Here is a 12,500-nt window from a genome sequence, read left to right on the forward strand (position 1 = left end):
CTACTAAAAACGTTATGACAGACCGCCTTAAAAAACGGAATGGAATTTGACATTTTTTTTACTGAATGAGACACCCAGAATGTACATGAAAACAAAGAATGTGGGATTTACAATATTAACTACGAAGGATAAAACACTGAATATTGACAACATATTTTACAATCAACCGAAACACAACCAAAATGCAACAAAGTGAAATATGATCGCAAAGGGTTAAAAAAAAACAAAAAAACCCTACAATCTGCGATATCTCATAGTGACCAAAGTAACTAATTAGATTACTATAGTAACTAATTAGATGACCATAGTAACTAATTAGATGACCATAGTAACTAGTATATCATGCAGATTCCAAGTATTGAAAGACTTAGTATCGTTGAAGACTTACGGTCATTAGAAAACATCACTGCACATCATAATGGCAGCTACACTTTCCAGCTTAAACATCTAAAACAATTATTTAGGAATGTCCGGCGGGCAGACCGGACATTAATTTGCCCAGGGTCTGGTCTAAAGGTTGCAATATACTCTTGCATCAGAGAGTTTGCGTAAGCGACGCACCCTTCTCCAGACCCTGCAATCTCCCAAAGATTCTAGCTTCGCGCCAGCGGCGACGCGGACCATAGAGCTGTGGTTGGTCAGCTTTTGCCGAGGAGGGTCCTGAGCACCGGAGAGTAGACATTGTGCTTGAAATGCACAAATGATTGCATGAGATAAAGCAACAGTGATTGAACATTTGCATGCAAACTAATATTGTGTGATTAATCTATCGGTGAACTTTAAAAATAATTACTGACTGTGTCGTTTTTCAGCTTGTTGTGTCCCGAAGAAGTCACACAGAGTATGACACTCTTTTTAACATTTATTGCCAATCTTGTGCTAACAACAGGTTCAGATACTAAAGGCCTAGACCTTCTAATGGGTTTTGTTCACGAACATGAGAGCTTTGAATATCAATAACACATTAACGCCATCAGGATGTTACAATAGTTATATAACAGTTGTGTTTACTTTCAATTACATAGCTCTGTCTTGTCCTCTGCCGTGAGTCGTTTAAGTGTTGCAGTGCACCTTCGCAAGCGTCTCTATCTCTGGTTTATGAGTAAACGTCCATTTAAAGTCAACTGATGTTTCTGAATGATTCATTTCAGTGCCAACAAAGATGTTGATGTTGCGGTTGTCATTGCTCACTCTTCAAAAGAAGGTAAATATCTAGTCAACGAGAGTTGTGGTTGCTCCTTCAGGAGTCACTGTCCCTTAGTGTTTTGGAAAGGAACTGCAAGTCACGCGCCAGCCTCCGAGGAAGAGATACTAACGAATCAAGATGCATCACTAAAGGTGCATCACTTACCTTCATCTGAGGCACAGACTCTCCGGTCAGCATGGCCTCATCCACGATGCAGCGACCCCGGAGGAGCAGCACATCACACGGCACCAGGTTGTCTTGTGGGGACCGTCCTGGAAGACCGCAACATACGCACTCAACGCTCACTCGTGTTGAGAAAAGGAGACACTGGAAGGACTCTTACCAATCGAGACGATGTCACCGGGGACGAGCTCGTCGCTTGATACGGGTCTCCACTTACGGTTGCGATAAACCTGCCAGAAACACTCAATGTTATAGTGGAATAGCCTCACGTTGGATGGACAGTCGGTTGAAACCCAACCTGGATCATGTAGGGCTTGTTCCCCATGCGGCGGATCTCGGACATGTTCCTCATCTGCTGCTGGACCAGGGACGCTTCGAAGGCCACCAGCATGAAAAGCGTAAAAACACTGTAGTACCAGTACTCGTCCAAACACCACAGCCCCACACAGAACACCTGAGTTATGACAAACAAACGGCTTTAAAGTGAGCATTACAAAATATATCGACAAACGTGAACCAAACCTGGAAGACAAAAAAGGGTGCGGTGGCCCTCTCCTTAAACAGCTCCAGGAAATCCGGAACCATCATCTCGGCACGGTTGGTGCCGTATTGCTTCTCTGCAGCCTTGAGTTCAACCTCCTCCTGGTACCCTCGCCACGACTGAAAGTAGCCCATCGGTTGGCTGATGGGGAAAGCGATGGGGGAAAAAGTGTTTTTTTTCTTTGTGGTCGAAGGTGTAGCGGATTTTCTGGAACTCAAAAGAGAGGAGGTCTTCCCCGTTGTCATCCTGTTGAGAAGGAAGAGAGGAGACGGCGGTTTCAGACGGTATGTTTGCAAGGGTACATTGGCTTTGATTCCATCATTGGCCAAACTGTAATTCCTAAACGCTACGGGGGCGCTTTCGGTCATTTTAGTTCAGTGGTTCTTCACCTGGGGTCGATGGAAACCTAGGGGTTCGGTGAGTCGGCCTCAGGGGTTCGGCGGTGGTGAAGACACACCCGACTCATTGTGTAAATAAAAACTTCAAACCCTATCGGCGTATTACAGATACGGCAACAGCAGAAGTCACACTGATTTTCAGGTGTGTAGTTTGTTGTGAGTTTATGCACTGTGTTGGTTTTGTTCTTTGAACAAGGTGATGTTCACGCACGGTTCATTTTGTGCACCAGTAAAAAAAACATACAACTTTGTCTTGAATTTGAAGAAAACCAAAACATTTTATTTTTCACTAAAGAAGGGTTCGGTGAATGCGCATATGAAAACCGTGGGGTTCGGTAGTTCCAACAAGGTTAAGAACCACTGTACTAGAGTCTGTGAACATTGCTCCAAAGTCAGGATTTTTTGTTGATTTAATGTGCACACAAAAGTAAACATTGACAGGTGCAAAGGCAGCAATATATGATAAAACAAAAACGGCAGCTAAAGAAGGACTTCTCTATTCATCCCAGAAAAAACCCGCCAGCTGACTTTTGTCAGAATCTTGCCAAGTAAAATTCTGATTATTATTATAATATTACCAAAATTTTAAAGTTTTCTAATTAAATTGTGACTTTTGTCGAGTAAAATTACGACTCTTTTCATAAAATCGGCAAAATGTTAAGCTTTTCTTGTAAAATTTCGACTGTTATTCAGTAAAATTCCAACTTTTATCATTATATTGTCCAAATGTTCAGTTTTTCTTGTAAAATTTTGACTTGCGTTGAGTAAAATAACGACTTTTATCATAATAAAAACATCTCCCGAATTCGGAGGTCTCAAGGTTGGCAAGTATGCTCTAGTATACTCTGGGCTGAAGCTGTGTGCCTTCATTGTTTTTGTAGCTGTTGTTTTGAGGCCTGTTTAAAAAAAAATAAAAAAAAATAATGCACTTTGTGAAAGTCAAAGTATAGTATTTCCCATAGTTGTAGTGGGTATCAGGATTATCTCAGGGAGAGCGTGTCCCAAATTCCAAGCTGCTGTTTTGAGGCATGTTAAAAAAATAATAATGCACTTTGTGACTTCAATAATAAATATGGCAGTGCCATGTTGGCATTTTTTTCCATAACTTGAGTTGATTTATTTTGGAAAACCTTGTTACATTGTTTAATGCATCCAACGGGGCATCACAACAAAATTAGGCATAATAATGTGTTAATTCCACGACTGTATATATCGGTATCGGTTGATATCGGTATCAGTAATTAAGAGTTGGACAATATCGGCAAAAAAGCCATTATCGGACATCTCTAATCGAGATATGTATATCGTGTATCGTGACATGGCCTAAAAATATTGAGATATTAATAAAAGGCCATATTGCCTAGCCCTATTTGACACTATTTCCACATTGACCCATTCACACAATGATGGCGGGAGTTGCCTTGTAGAGATGTCCCGAATTTCAGTGCCCCTCCCAAAAACCTCCCGGGGAAACCAATCTCCCGATTTCCACCTGGACAACAATATTGGGGGCGTGCCTTAAAGGCACTGCCTTTAGCGCCCTCTACAACCTGTCGTCACGTCCGCTTTTCCTCCATACAAACAGCGTGCCGGCCCAGTCACATAATATATGTTGCTTTTGATTGATTGAGACTTTTATTAGTAGGTTGCACAGTGAAGTACATATTCCGTACAATTGACCACTAAATGGTAACACCCGAATAAGTTTTTCAACTTGTTTAAGTCGGGGTCCACTTAAATTGATTCATGATACAGATATATACTATCATATATACTATCATCATAATACAGTCATCACACAAGATAATCACATTGAATTATTTACATTATTTACAATCAGGAGTGTGGAGGGGGGGTGGGGTGGGGGGGGGGGGGAATAACACATAATACACACACATACTGTAGGTGAATGCGAGGCATACTTGGTCAACAGCCATACAGGTCACACTGAGGGCGGCCGTATAAACAACTTTAACACTGTTACAAATATGGGCCACACTGTGAAACCACACCAAACAAGAATGACAAACACATTTCGGGAGAACATCCGCACCGTAACACAACATAAACACAACAGAACAAATACCCAGAACCCCTTGCAGCACTAACTCTTCCGGGACGCTACAATTTACACACCCACTACCACAATATCGGAATATCGAAAATCTGCAAAAAAGCCATTATCGGACATCTCTAGTCGTGGTTAGCGCCTTGCATGGCAGTAGAGATGTCCGATAATGGCTTTTTTGCCGATATCCGATATTGTCCAACTCTTAATTACCGATATCAACCGATACCGATATATACAGTCGTGGAATTAACACATTATTATGCCTAATTTTGTTGTGATGCCCCGCTGGATGCATTAAACAATGTAACAAGGTTTTCCAAAATAAATCAACTCAAGTTATTGGGAAAAAAATGCCAACATGGCACTGCCATATTTATTATTGAAGTCACAAAGTGCATTATTTTTTTTAACATGCCTCAAAACAGCAGCTTGGAATTTGGGACACGCTCTCCCTGAGAGAGCATGAGGAGGTTGAGGTGGGCGGGGTTTTGGGGGCGTGGTTGAGGTGTGGGGGGGGATAGGGGGTAGCAGGGGTGTATATTGTAGCGTCCCGGAAGAGTTAGTGCTGCAAGGGGTTCTGGGTATTTGTTCTGTTGTGTTTATGTTGTGTTACGGTGTGGATGTTCTCCCGAAATGTGTTTTGTCATTCTTGTTTGGTGTGGGTTCACAGTGTGGCGCGTGTTTGTAACAGTGTTAAAGTTGTTTATACGTCCACCCTCAGTGTGACCTGTATGGCTGTTGACCAAGTATGCCTGGCATTCACTTGTGTGTGTGAAAAGCCGTAGATATTATGTGACTGGGCCGGCACGTAAAGGCAGTGCCTTTAAGGTTTATTGGCGCTCTGTACTTCTCCCTACGTCCGTGTACACAGCGGCGTTTTAAAAAGTCATACATTTTACTTTTTGAAACCGATAATTTCCGATATTACATTTTAAAGCATTTATCGGCCGATATTATCGGCAGTCCGATATTATCGGCAGTCCGATATTATCGGACATCCCTAACCACGACCCATTGGTAGCAAGGGTGAAGTGTCTCGCTCAAGGACACGACGAAGCCGGGGATCGAACCAAGAACCCTCAAGTTGCTGGCACGACAAGGTGGACCACCTCACCTGGTCCCGCTGCAGTGCCACCAGCTCAGCTGAACCGTTATTCGGCGTGGGGATGACCTTTGCCAGCGTGGCCTTGTTCGGATCCGCTTCCTGTTGGTAAGATTTTACACATGAGTCATGTCGGACGTGACTATGAAGGATGACACCGCAGCCATGTTTTGGCGATGCTTTCCAATATTCAAGATGTTTACCTTTGAACAGGTAAGCCAACAGTGCGCGTGCACCGACCAATACCCGGACAGCGCCGTGAGGACGTGCGCGATCCCGATGGCAGCCAGCGCCAGGAGGCCTGCCTCCGGGTATTCCGAGGCGCCGTACACTCCCAGCCACACGTACACCCAGCCCGGGTAGAGGACGGCCAGGAACGGGAGGACGGTGCCGTGTAGGAGCCGAGGCCGACGCCTGTAGAGCGTCACCGAGCTCACCAGCTCGTCACCGGGGCCATTGTCATGCTGACTGCGGCTCACCGAGGGGGGCCATTGGTATATCGCCATCTTCAGCCATATTGCCGCCTAATTTGGCGTGGTTCATCACACTCTGCTCGCCCATGCCCCCCCCTCTATCATCCACTGCCGGGCCGTCGTGTCGGTACCGTGGAAAATGCCGTTTTTTCCCACCCTCACGCAGAATGTTACCGAGTCCGGATAGACCCCGTTAGCCGAATCCTTCGTCCGCCGATTGCCACTTCCGCATACGTAATCACGTTAAAATACGTAAGGTCTTTGCGTCAACGGACCCGGAAACATCCACCACCATGAGCATATATACGCTATTCAAATGTAAACGATGACACCGAGGCTTTATATGTGCACTAATAAAACACATTTCGTCACATGAATGACATTTTATTTTTGAAACGAATTGCGAAATTGAAATGCTGTACCTTTAACACAAACCCTCGTCATCACAGCGCGGGGCATAGACATCTTACGCAGCATGGCGCCCTACTGGCGCTGACGAGACGCGGGGCCGCCATCTTGGAGTGGTGATCCGGCTCCACTCAGTGCAATTCATTTGGCAGGAGCAATGAACTGTCAGCGCATTTAATTCACCTTACCTCGCTGACTACCACTGATTTTCACGCGCTTTTTCTTTATACGTGTAGCTATGATAAAGGACACATGTTTTATTATTCATAGTTTGCTTAACAGTGATATAATATTATTATATGCTAAGTTAAAGTACCAATGATTGTCACACACACACTAGGTGTGGTGAAATGTGTCCTCTGCATTCGACCCATCCCCTTGTTCGACCCCTGGGAGGTGAGGGGAGCAGTGGGCAGCAGCTCTATCATTTTTGGTGATTTAACCCCCAATTCCAACCCTTGATGCTGAGTGCCAAGCAGGGAGGTAATGGGTCCCATTTTTATAGTCTTTGGTTTGAACTCACAACCTACCGATCTCAGGGCGGACTCTCTAACCATTAGGCCACTGAGTAGCCTAATGGCCTAAAACTCCTTTGTCTCACACGCCATTAGACTGTACAACTCCTCTCTGGGGGAAGGGGGGGTGGGGGGGTACTCGGATGACAGGGGATGCAAAACAATAACAGTGCAATACTTTTTCTTAACATGGTCACTACTGCCTAGTTTATCTTGTTATATTCTTATTTTACTGTTATGTTTTACGGAGCCCCTAAAGGGACATGGGAATTTTTTTTTTTTTAGACATGTATCTCGTGGCCACGAGAAAGTATCTCGTGGCCACGAGAAAGTATCTCGTGGCCACGAGAAACTTTCTCGTGGCCACGAGAAACTTTTTATTAAAAAAAAAAAAAAAAAAAAAAAAAAAATTTTTTTTTATTTTTTATATATTTATATATATTTATATATATATATATATATTTTATATATATATATATATATATATATATATATATATATATATATATATGCATATATATATATACGTGTATGTATGTATATGCATATATATATATATATATATATATATATATATATATATGCATATATATATATATATATATATATATATATATATATATATATGTATATATATATATATATATATATATATATATATATATATATATATATATATATATATATATATATGCATATACATATATACACATATATATATTATATATACACATATAAATTATGTGGGTAGATATTTGTTCTAAAAAGGGTATTTCAACAAGTAAACAGTACAGTAGGTAGTTGATGTTGATATATGTAATGCACATAAGGGTATTCTAGTCAGATGCGCGTGTGTAAATATGCGATGTGTAAATATCAAAATATTACGTACGTCGTATCACTTTTTGTCAGGCAATATTACATTTAATAACAATTTTACATAAATGAATACATCCAAACACGTTGTACATATTTATTATTTGCAGGAAGAAATAACAGTTACAATTGTGTGTGTATCTTCCAAGCAAGAAAGAAGTTTGATCACATCAACATGGGACTAACTGACACACTCCGCTTCACTGCAGGTCCGCAAGCCACGCCCACCCCCCACAGCCACAGAAGAGGAAAACTGTCCTTTCCCGGGCATGATAACGTCTTAAATAATGTCAAACACGTAGCGTTACAATAACCAGGAAGATAAAGTGTTTGTCTCACACCTACTAATCAAGCATTCACATTTTGCCACAACACACATGGGGGAAAGTCCTATCTGGAAATACAGCCATATTAACTCCTAAACTGCCATTTTAACACACACTAAACCATCAGCACGCATCCAATGCTTTCTCGTGGCCACGAGAAAGTTTCTCGTGGCCACGAGAAAGTTTCTCGTGGCCACGAGAAAGTTTCTCGTGGCCACGAGAAACTTTTTATAAAAAAAAAAAAAAAAAAAAAAAAATTAATTTTTTTTATTTTTATTTTATTTTTTTATAAAAAGTTTCTCGTGGCCACGAGAAAGTTTCTCGTGGCCACGAGATACTTTCTCGTGGCCACGAGATACATGTCTAAAAAAAAATAAATTCCCATGTCCCTTTAGGGGCTCCGTAATGTTTTTATTCTCATTGTTGCTTTTTATTCTTATTGTAATATTTTTCTATTTTGTTTCCATTTATACCCCCATTATTTAGTTTTTACTTTTTAAATTCGATCGCAATTCTGTACATTGCTGCTGGAATTTTAATTTTCCTGAGGGAACTCTCCTGAAGGAATCAATAAAGTACTATCTATCCATCTATCCATCTATCCATCTATCCATCCATCCATCCATCTATCTATCTATCTATCTATCTATCTATCTATCTATCTATCTATCTATCTATCTATCTATCTATCTATCTATCTATCTATCTATCTATCTATCTATCTATCTATCTATCTATCTATCTATCTATCTATCTATCTATCTATCTATCTATCTATCTATCTATCTATCTATCCATCTATCCATCTATCTATCTATCTATCCATCCATCTATCCATCCATCTATCCATCTATCCATCCATCTATCTATCTATTTAAGTGACCAGATGTCCGAGATCAAAACTGGGAATATAATCCCAGAGAAGAGAAAAAAACGGTCAGCTATTTTTAAGTTCAAGAAACAATATGATTAGGTTATATATACATTCGTATATATTACATAAACAATGTATGAATACATTATATATCTACATATCTTAGGGACCTATAGACTGTATCTCTGTTGCTGCAGCAGCAGAGAGTTTATTCTGTCTTGACACTTTGTATTGATATTTTGTTTTACATTCTTCCCTTAAATGATCATGTTTACAGTGATTGTTTTATATGTATTTTATGTCGCTTTAGATAAAAGCGTCTGCCAAATACTTAAACATAAACATATATAAACACCTGAAAGTCTTTATATCAGCTAAAACCACCAATCTGTTTCACTGGATTCAGAATAAAACCAAATTCTGTCTTACCCAATAACGTTAGTATTTGAATATTGTTACTCGAAGACTTATTCCTGGTTACAATTATACTGTTAAGAAAGTATTGTCTTATACTTTGCCTAAAATGAGAATGCATCATAATCAGGGGCGGCTGGTGAATTTTGTTTTAGGTGGGGCTGAAAGTTTGTAAACCAAACCCCTGTAGGGGCGTCATCCTCACCCAGAAGATTTCTTTGTGATTTTCACATACAAGTATTGAAGATCTTTGCTCATTCTCAACTCTGTGCTAATATTATTTTCACAAAATACAACCAATAGTACGTTAATGTTAAATCTTACTTGTGAAAAGTAACCCCCCGATTCCAACAGCAGGAAATCGCTGAACACCAGCCCGGCATCTTTGTTTTCTACCTGTCAACTGTCAGTTTAGGCTGCTCGCCGGCTCATCACCACTTCAAGATGGCGGCCGAATTTCTCGCGTCACAGCAGCCAATGCTGCGTCTACTTTATACGCTGTCTATGGCACAGGGGAACGAGGAAACGATCGACGTCAATATTAACCAATAGGGTTTGAGAGAGTGTTCCTGGTTGCCTGAATTCTATCCAATCAAATGGGTGGTGTCATGGCATCCGTCCAATCGTATGGCGAGGGAGGCGTGGCCAAACTCACAAACATGGCGCCTCGTTTTGTAATGTTGCAACCTTGACTCATCTCTTTCATCGCTGCAAAAGAGCCCACAATAACAAGATGTAAGACGTTTTATTGCAAATATGTGCACACTGCAAACCTATTTATTACATGAGTGTTTGCATGCTGTACTGAAATACCTAATTAAACATATAGAAGGCGTTATATAGTAATTTTTTTGTACTTTGCTATAGTCTGGTATTGTAGTTGTATTTAAGTATGTTTTCTTTGGAGCATTGTACGTCACTTTGTTTTAAAACATGCTTTGTTGCGGTGTAGTAAACATGTAAATACAAATGGACATTGAAACAGCAGTGAGTGATAGAGTGGACAGTCACTTTTTGCAGGAATATGCTTTATTTAATACATAATCATCCAAATAAAGTTTGTCACTTGTACCCCTGATACTCTATTTTGTAATACAAAGGAGACATCCCCTTAAAATGAACTTCAACAAACTTTTAGGTATTTTTCTACCTCTGGTATGAAGAGATACCATTCCAAATGAAATGTGACGGGTGTTGTTTCTTCCTAGGCAGGCTGCTTTGGACATCACGGCAAAGTACTGCCATAAAGAAATGGAAGCGTACGGTTCGTGTGTGGCCTCCAACCCGTCCACATGGCAGGACACGTGCCACGACCTGAAAGTAAAGGTCGCACAGTGCACATCATCGCAGTAAGACTCGTCGCGCTCGCCATTTTTTGTAACCGTACGTTCGGCTGCAAACTCTTCCGTTTTGTTTACGCCAGCCCGGTGATCCAGAAGATCAGACAGGACTGTTCCAAAGAATTTACGGCGTTTGAAAAGTGTCTCGGGGAGAACCAGACCGAGGCTGCCTCCTGCTCGGCCCACGTGGCCCGCTTTCTAGGCTGCGCGGAGACGGTGGACCTCAGTGGAGTGGGTAAGTCCTTGCTGCAAACTGTACAATTTAAGCAATACCACAAATAACTATGGATGTCCGATAATGGCTTTTTGCCGATATCCGATATTCCGATATTGTCCAACTCTTTAATTACCGATACCGATATCAACCGATATATACAGTCGTGGAATTAACACATTATTATGTCTAATTTGGACAACCAGGTATGGTGAAGATAAGGTACTTTAAAAAAAAAATTATAAAATAAAATAAAATAAATAAATTAAAAAAAAATTCTTGAATAAAAAAGAAAGTAAAACAATATAAAAACAGTTACATAGAAACTAGTAATTAATGAAAATGAGTAACATTAACTGTTAAAGGTTAGTACTATTAGTGGACCAGCAGCACGCACAATCATGTGTGCTTACGGACTGTATCCCTTGCAGACTGTATTGATATATATTGATATATAATGTAGGAACCACAATATTAATAACAGAAAGAAACAACCCTTTTGTGTGAATGAGGAGGGAGGTTTTTTGGGTTGGTGCATTAATTGTAAGTGTATCTCGTGTTTTTTATGTTGATTTAATTAAAAAAAAAAAAAAAAAAAAAAGATACCGATAATAAAAAAACCGATACCGATAATTTCCGATATTACATTTTAACGCATTTATCCTTACAAATAACTTACTGTTAAGGATGAGCTGTGCCGAATGATTGGCCATCGATCGGTATCAGCCCATTTTGGTAAAAAAAGACGTGATCGCCATTTCCAGTTAATGCCGGTCACAAAAGCCGATCCCCTGTGGCTGATATTGTATTTATTTTAGTCCCCTGGCTGACAAGCTTGGGCTAATTATGGAGCTTCTCTCCTAAGGTATTAATAATCACCTCCATTAACGGCTTAGTGGCCACATGCGTGGACAGCACCTTTTAGCTCTTATTTCCAAAATTGTGTACACTACTGAATTGGGGTCTTATGGCCACTTATGTGGACACTTATACTGCCATCTGGTGGTGTCAGAAGAGTATAACATACAATGGAATTTGAAAAAAAAAAAAAGTGTAAAAATAAGAATTAGCATGTCACTAAACATGAAGTACACGTTTGTGTACTTATGGACTAAGTACATCATATCAAAAGATGATTCTTAGTTTTTATTCTAATTAGGGTCCAATAAGCCCAAATAGTAAAGAGAAATTTTAAAAAAGCATGTAAACAAACAGCTCGGGCCTAAAGAGGTTAAGGCAAACAAACTGCGTTTCTTAATATCTTAAGTAACATTATCACTGGAGGACGGGGCTCAACATATTACACACCGAGAGAAAGCCAGGAGCAGACGTGCTAATATTTGAGCTAACTGCTAAGCTCGCTTTAAAAAAAAACAAAGAAATAAATGCCTAAAGACTTTTTTTTTTTTTTTTAATTCTTGCAATTTTATTTAAAATAAAACATAAAAATATATATTTGAAAAGTATTGAGCAGAGGCTGTAAATACTTGTGATTTTTTAAGTTTTTTTTACTTTGACAAAATTTGCTAAATTAAAAAAAAAATTTTTTTTCTTCACATTTTCATTATGGGGTTTTGAG

General features: G+C 40.0%; 2 protein-coding genes across 3 annotated transcripts in view; one reads left to right on the forward strand and one right to left on the reverse strand.

Moving 5' to 3' along the window:
* The window catches only part of LOC133652457 (GEM-interacting protein-like), a 40,376-nt gene extending 34,334 nt beyond the window's left edge, over positions 1-6,042 (reverse strand). Inside the window, exons 1-8 of the mRNA XM_062051224.1 lie at positions 5,961-6,042; positions 5,685-5,895; positions 5,494-5,583; positions 1,892-2,156; positions 1,668-1,823; positions 1,530-1,599; positions 1,352-1,458; positions 562-660 (exon numbers count right to left, since the gene is read on the reverse strand). Of these exons, the coding sequence (XP_061907208.1) occupies positions 562-660; positions 1,352-1,458; positions 1,530-1,599; positions 1,668-1,823; positions 1,892-2,156; positions 5,494-5,583; positions 5,685-5,895; positions 5,961-6,042 (1,080 nt within the window). The remainder of the gene's footprint in view (positions 1-561; positions 661-1,351; positions 1,459-1,529; positions 1,600-1,667; positions 1,824-1,891; positions 2,157-5,493; positions 5,584-5,684; positions 5,896-5,960) is intronic.
* Positions 6,043-10,001: 3,959 nt separating this feature from the next.
* Positions 10,002-12,500, forward strand: part of LOC133651421 (coiled-coil-helix-coiled-coil-helix domain-containing protein 5-like) — a 4,057-nt gene continuing 1,558 nt past the window's right edge. The window contains exons 1-3 of one of the 2 annotated variants that reach the window (XM_062049369.1): positions 10,002-10,102; positions 10,576-10,716; positions 10,791-10,942. In XM_062049369.1, coding sequence (XP_061905353.1) covers positions 10,101-10,102; positions 10,576-10,716; positions 10,791-10,942 — 295 coding nt within the window. In that variant the 5' untranslated portion in view covers positions 10,002-10,100. The remainder of the gene's footprint in view (positions 10,103-10,575; positions 10,717-10,790; positions 10,943-12,500) is intronic. The other variant, XM_062049371.1, reaches the window with a different exon arrangement.

Source organism: Entelurus aequoreus, linkage group LG06 (genome assembly GCF_033978785.1).
Source record: "Entelurus aequoreus isolate RoL-2023_Sb linkage group LG06, RoL_Eaeq_v1.1, whole genome shotgun sequence".
Lineage (NCBI taxonomy): Eukaryota > Metazoa > Chordata > Actinopteri > Syngnathiformes > Syngnathidae > Entelurus > Entelurus aequoreus.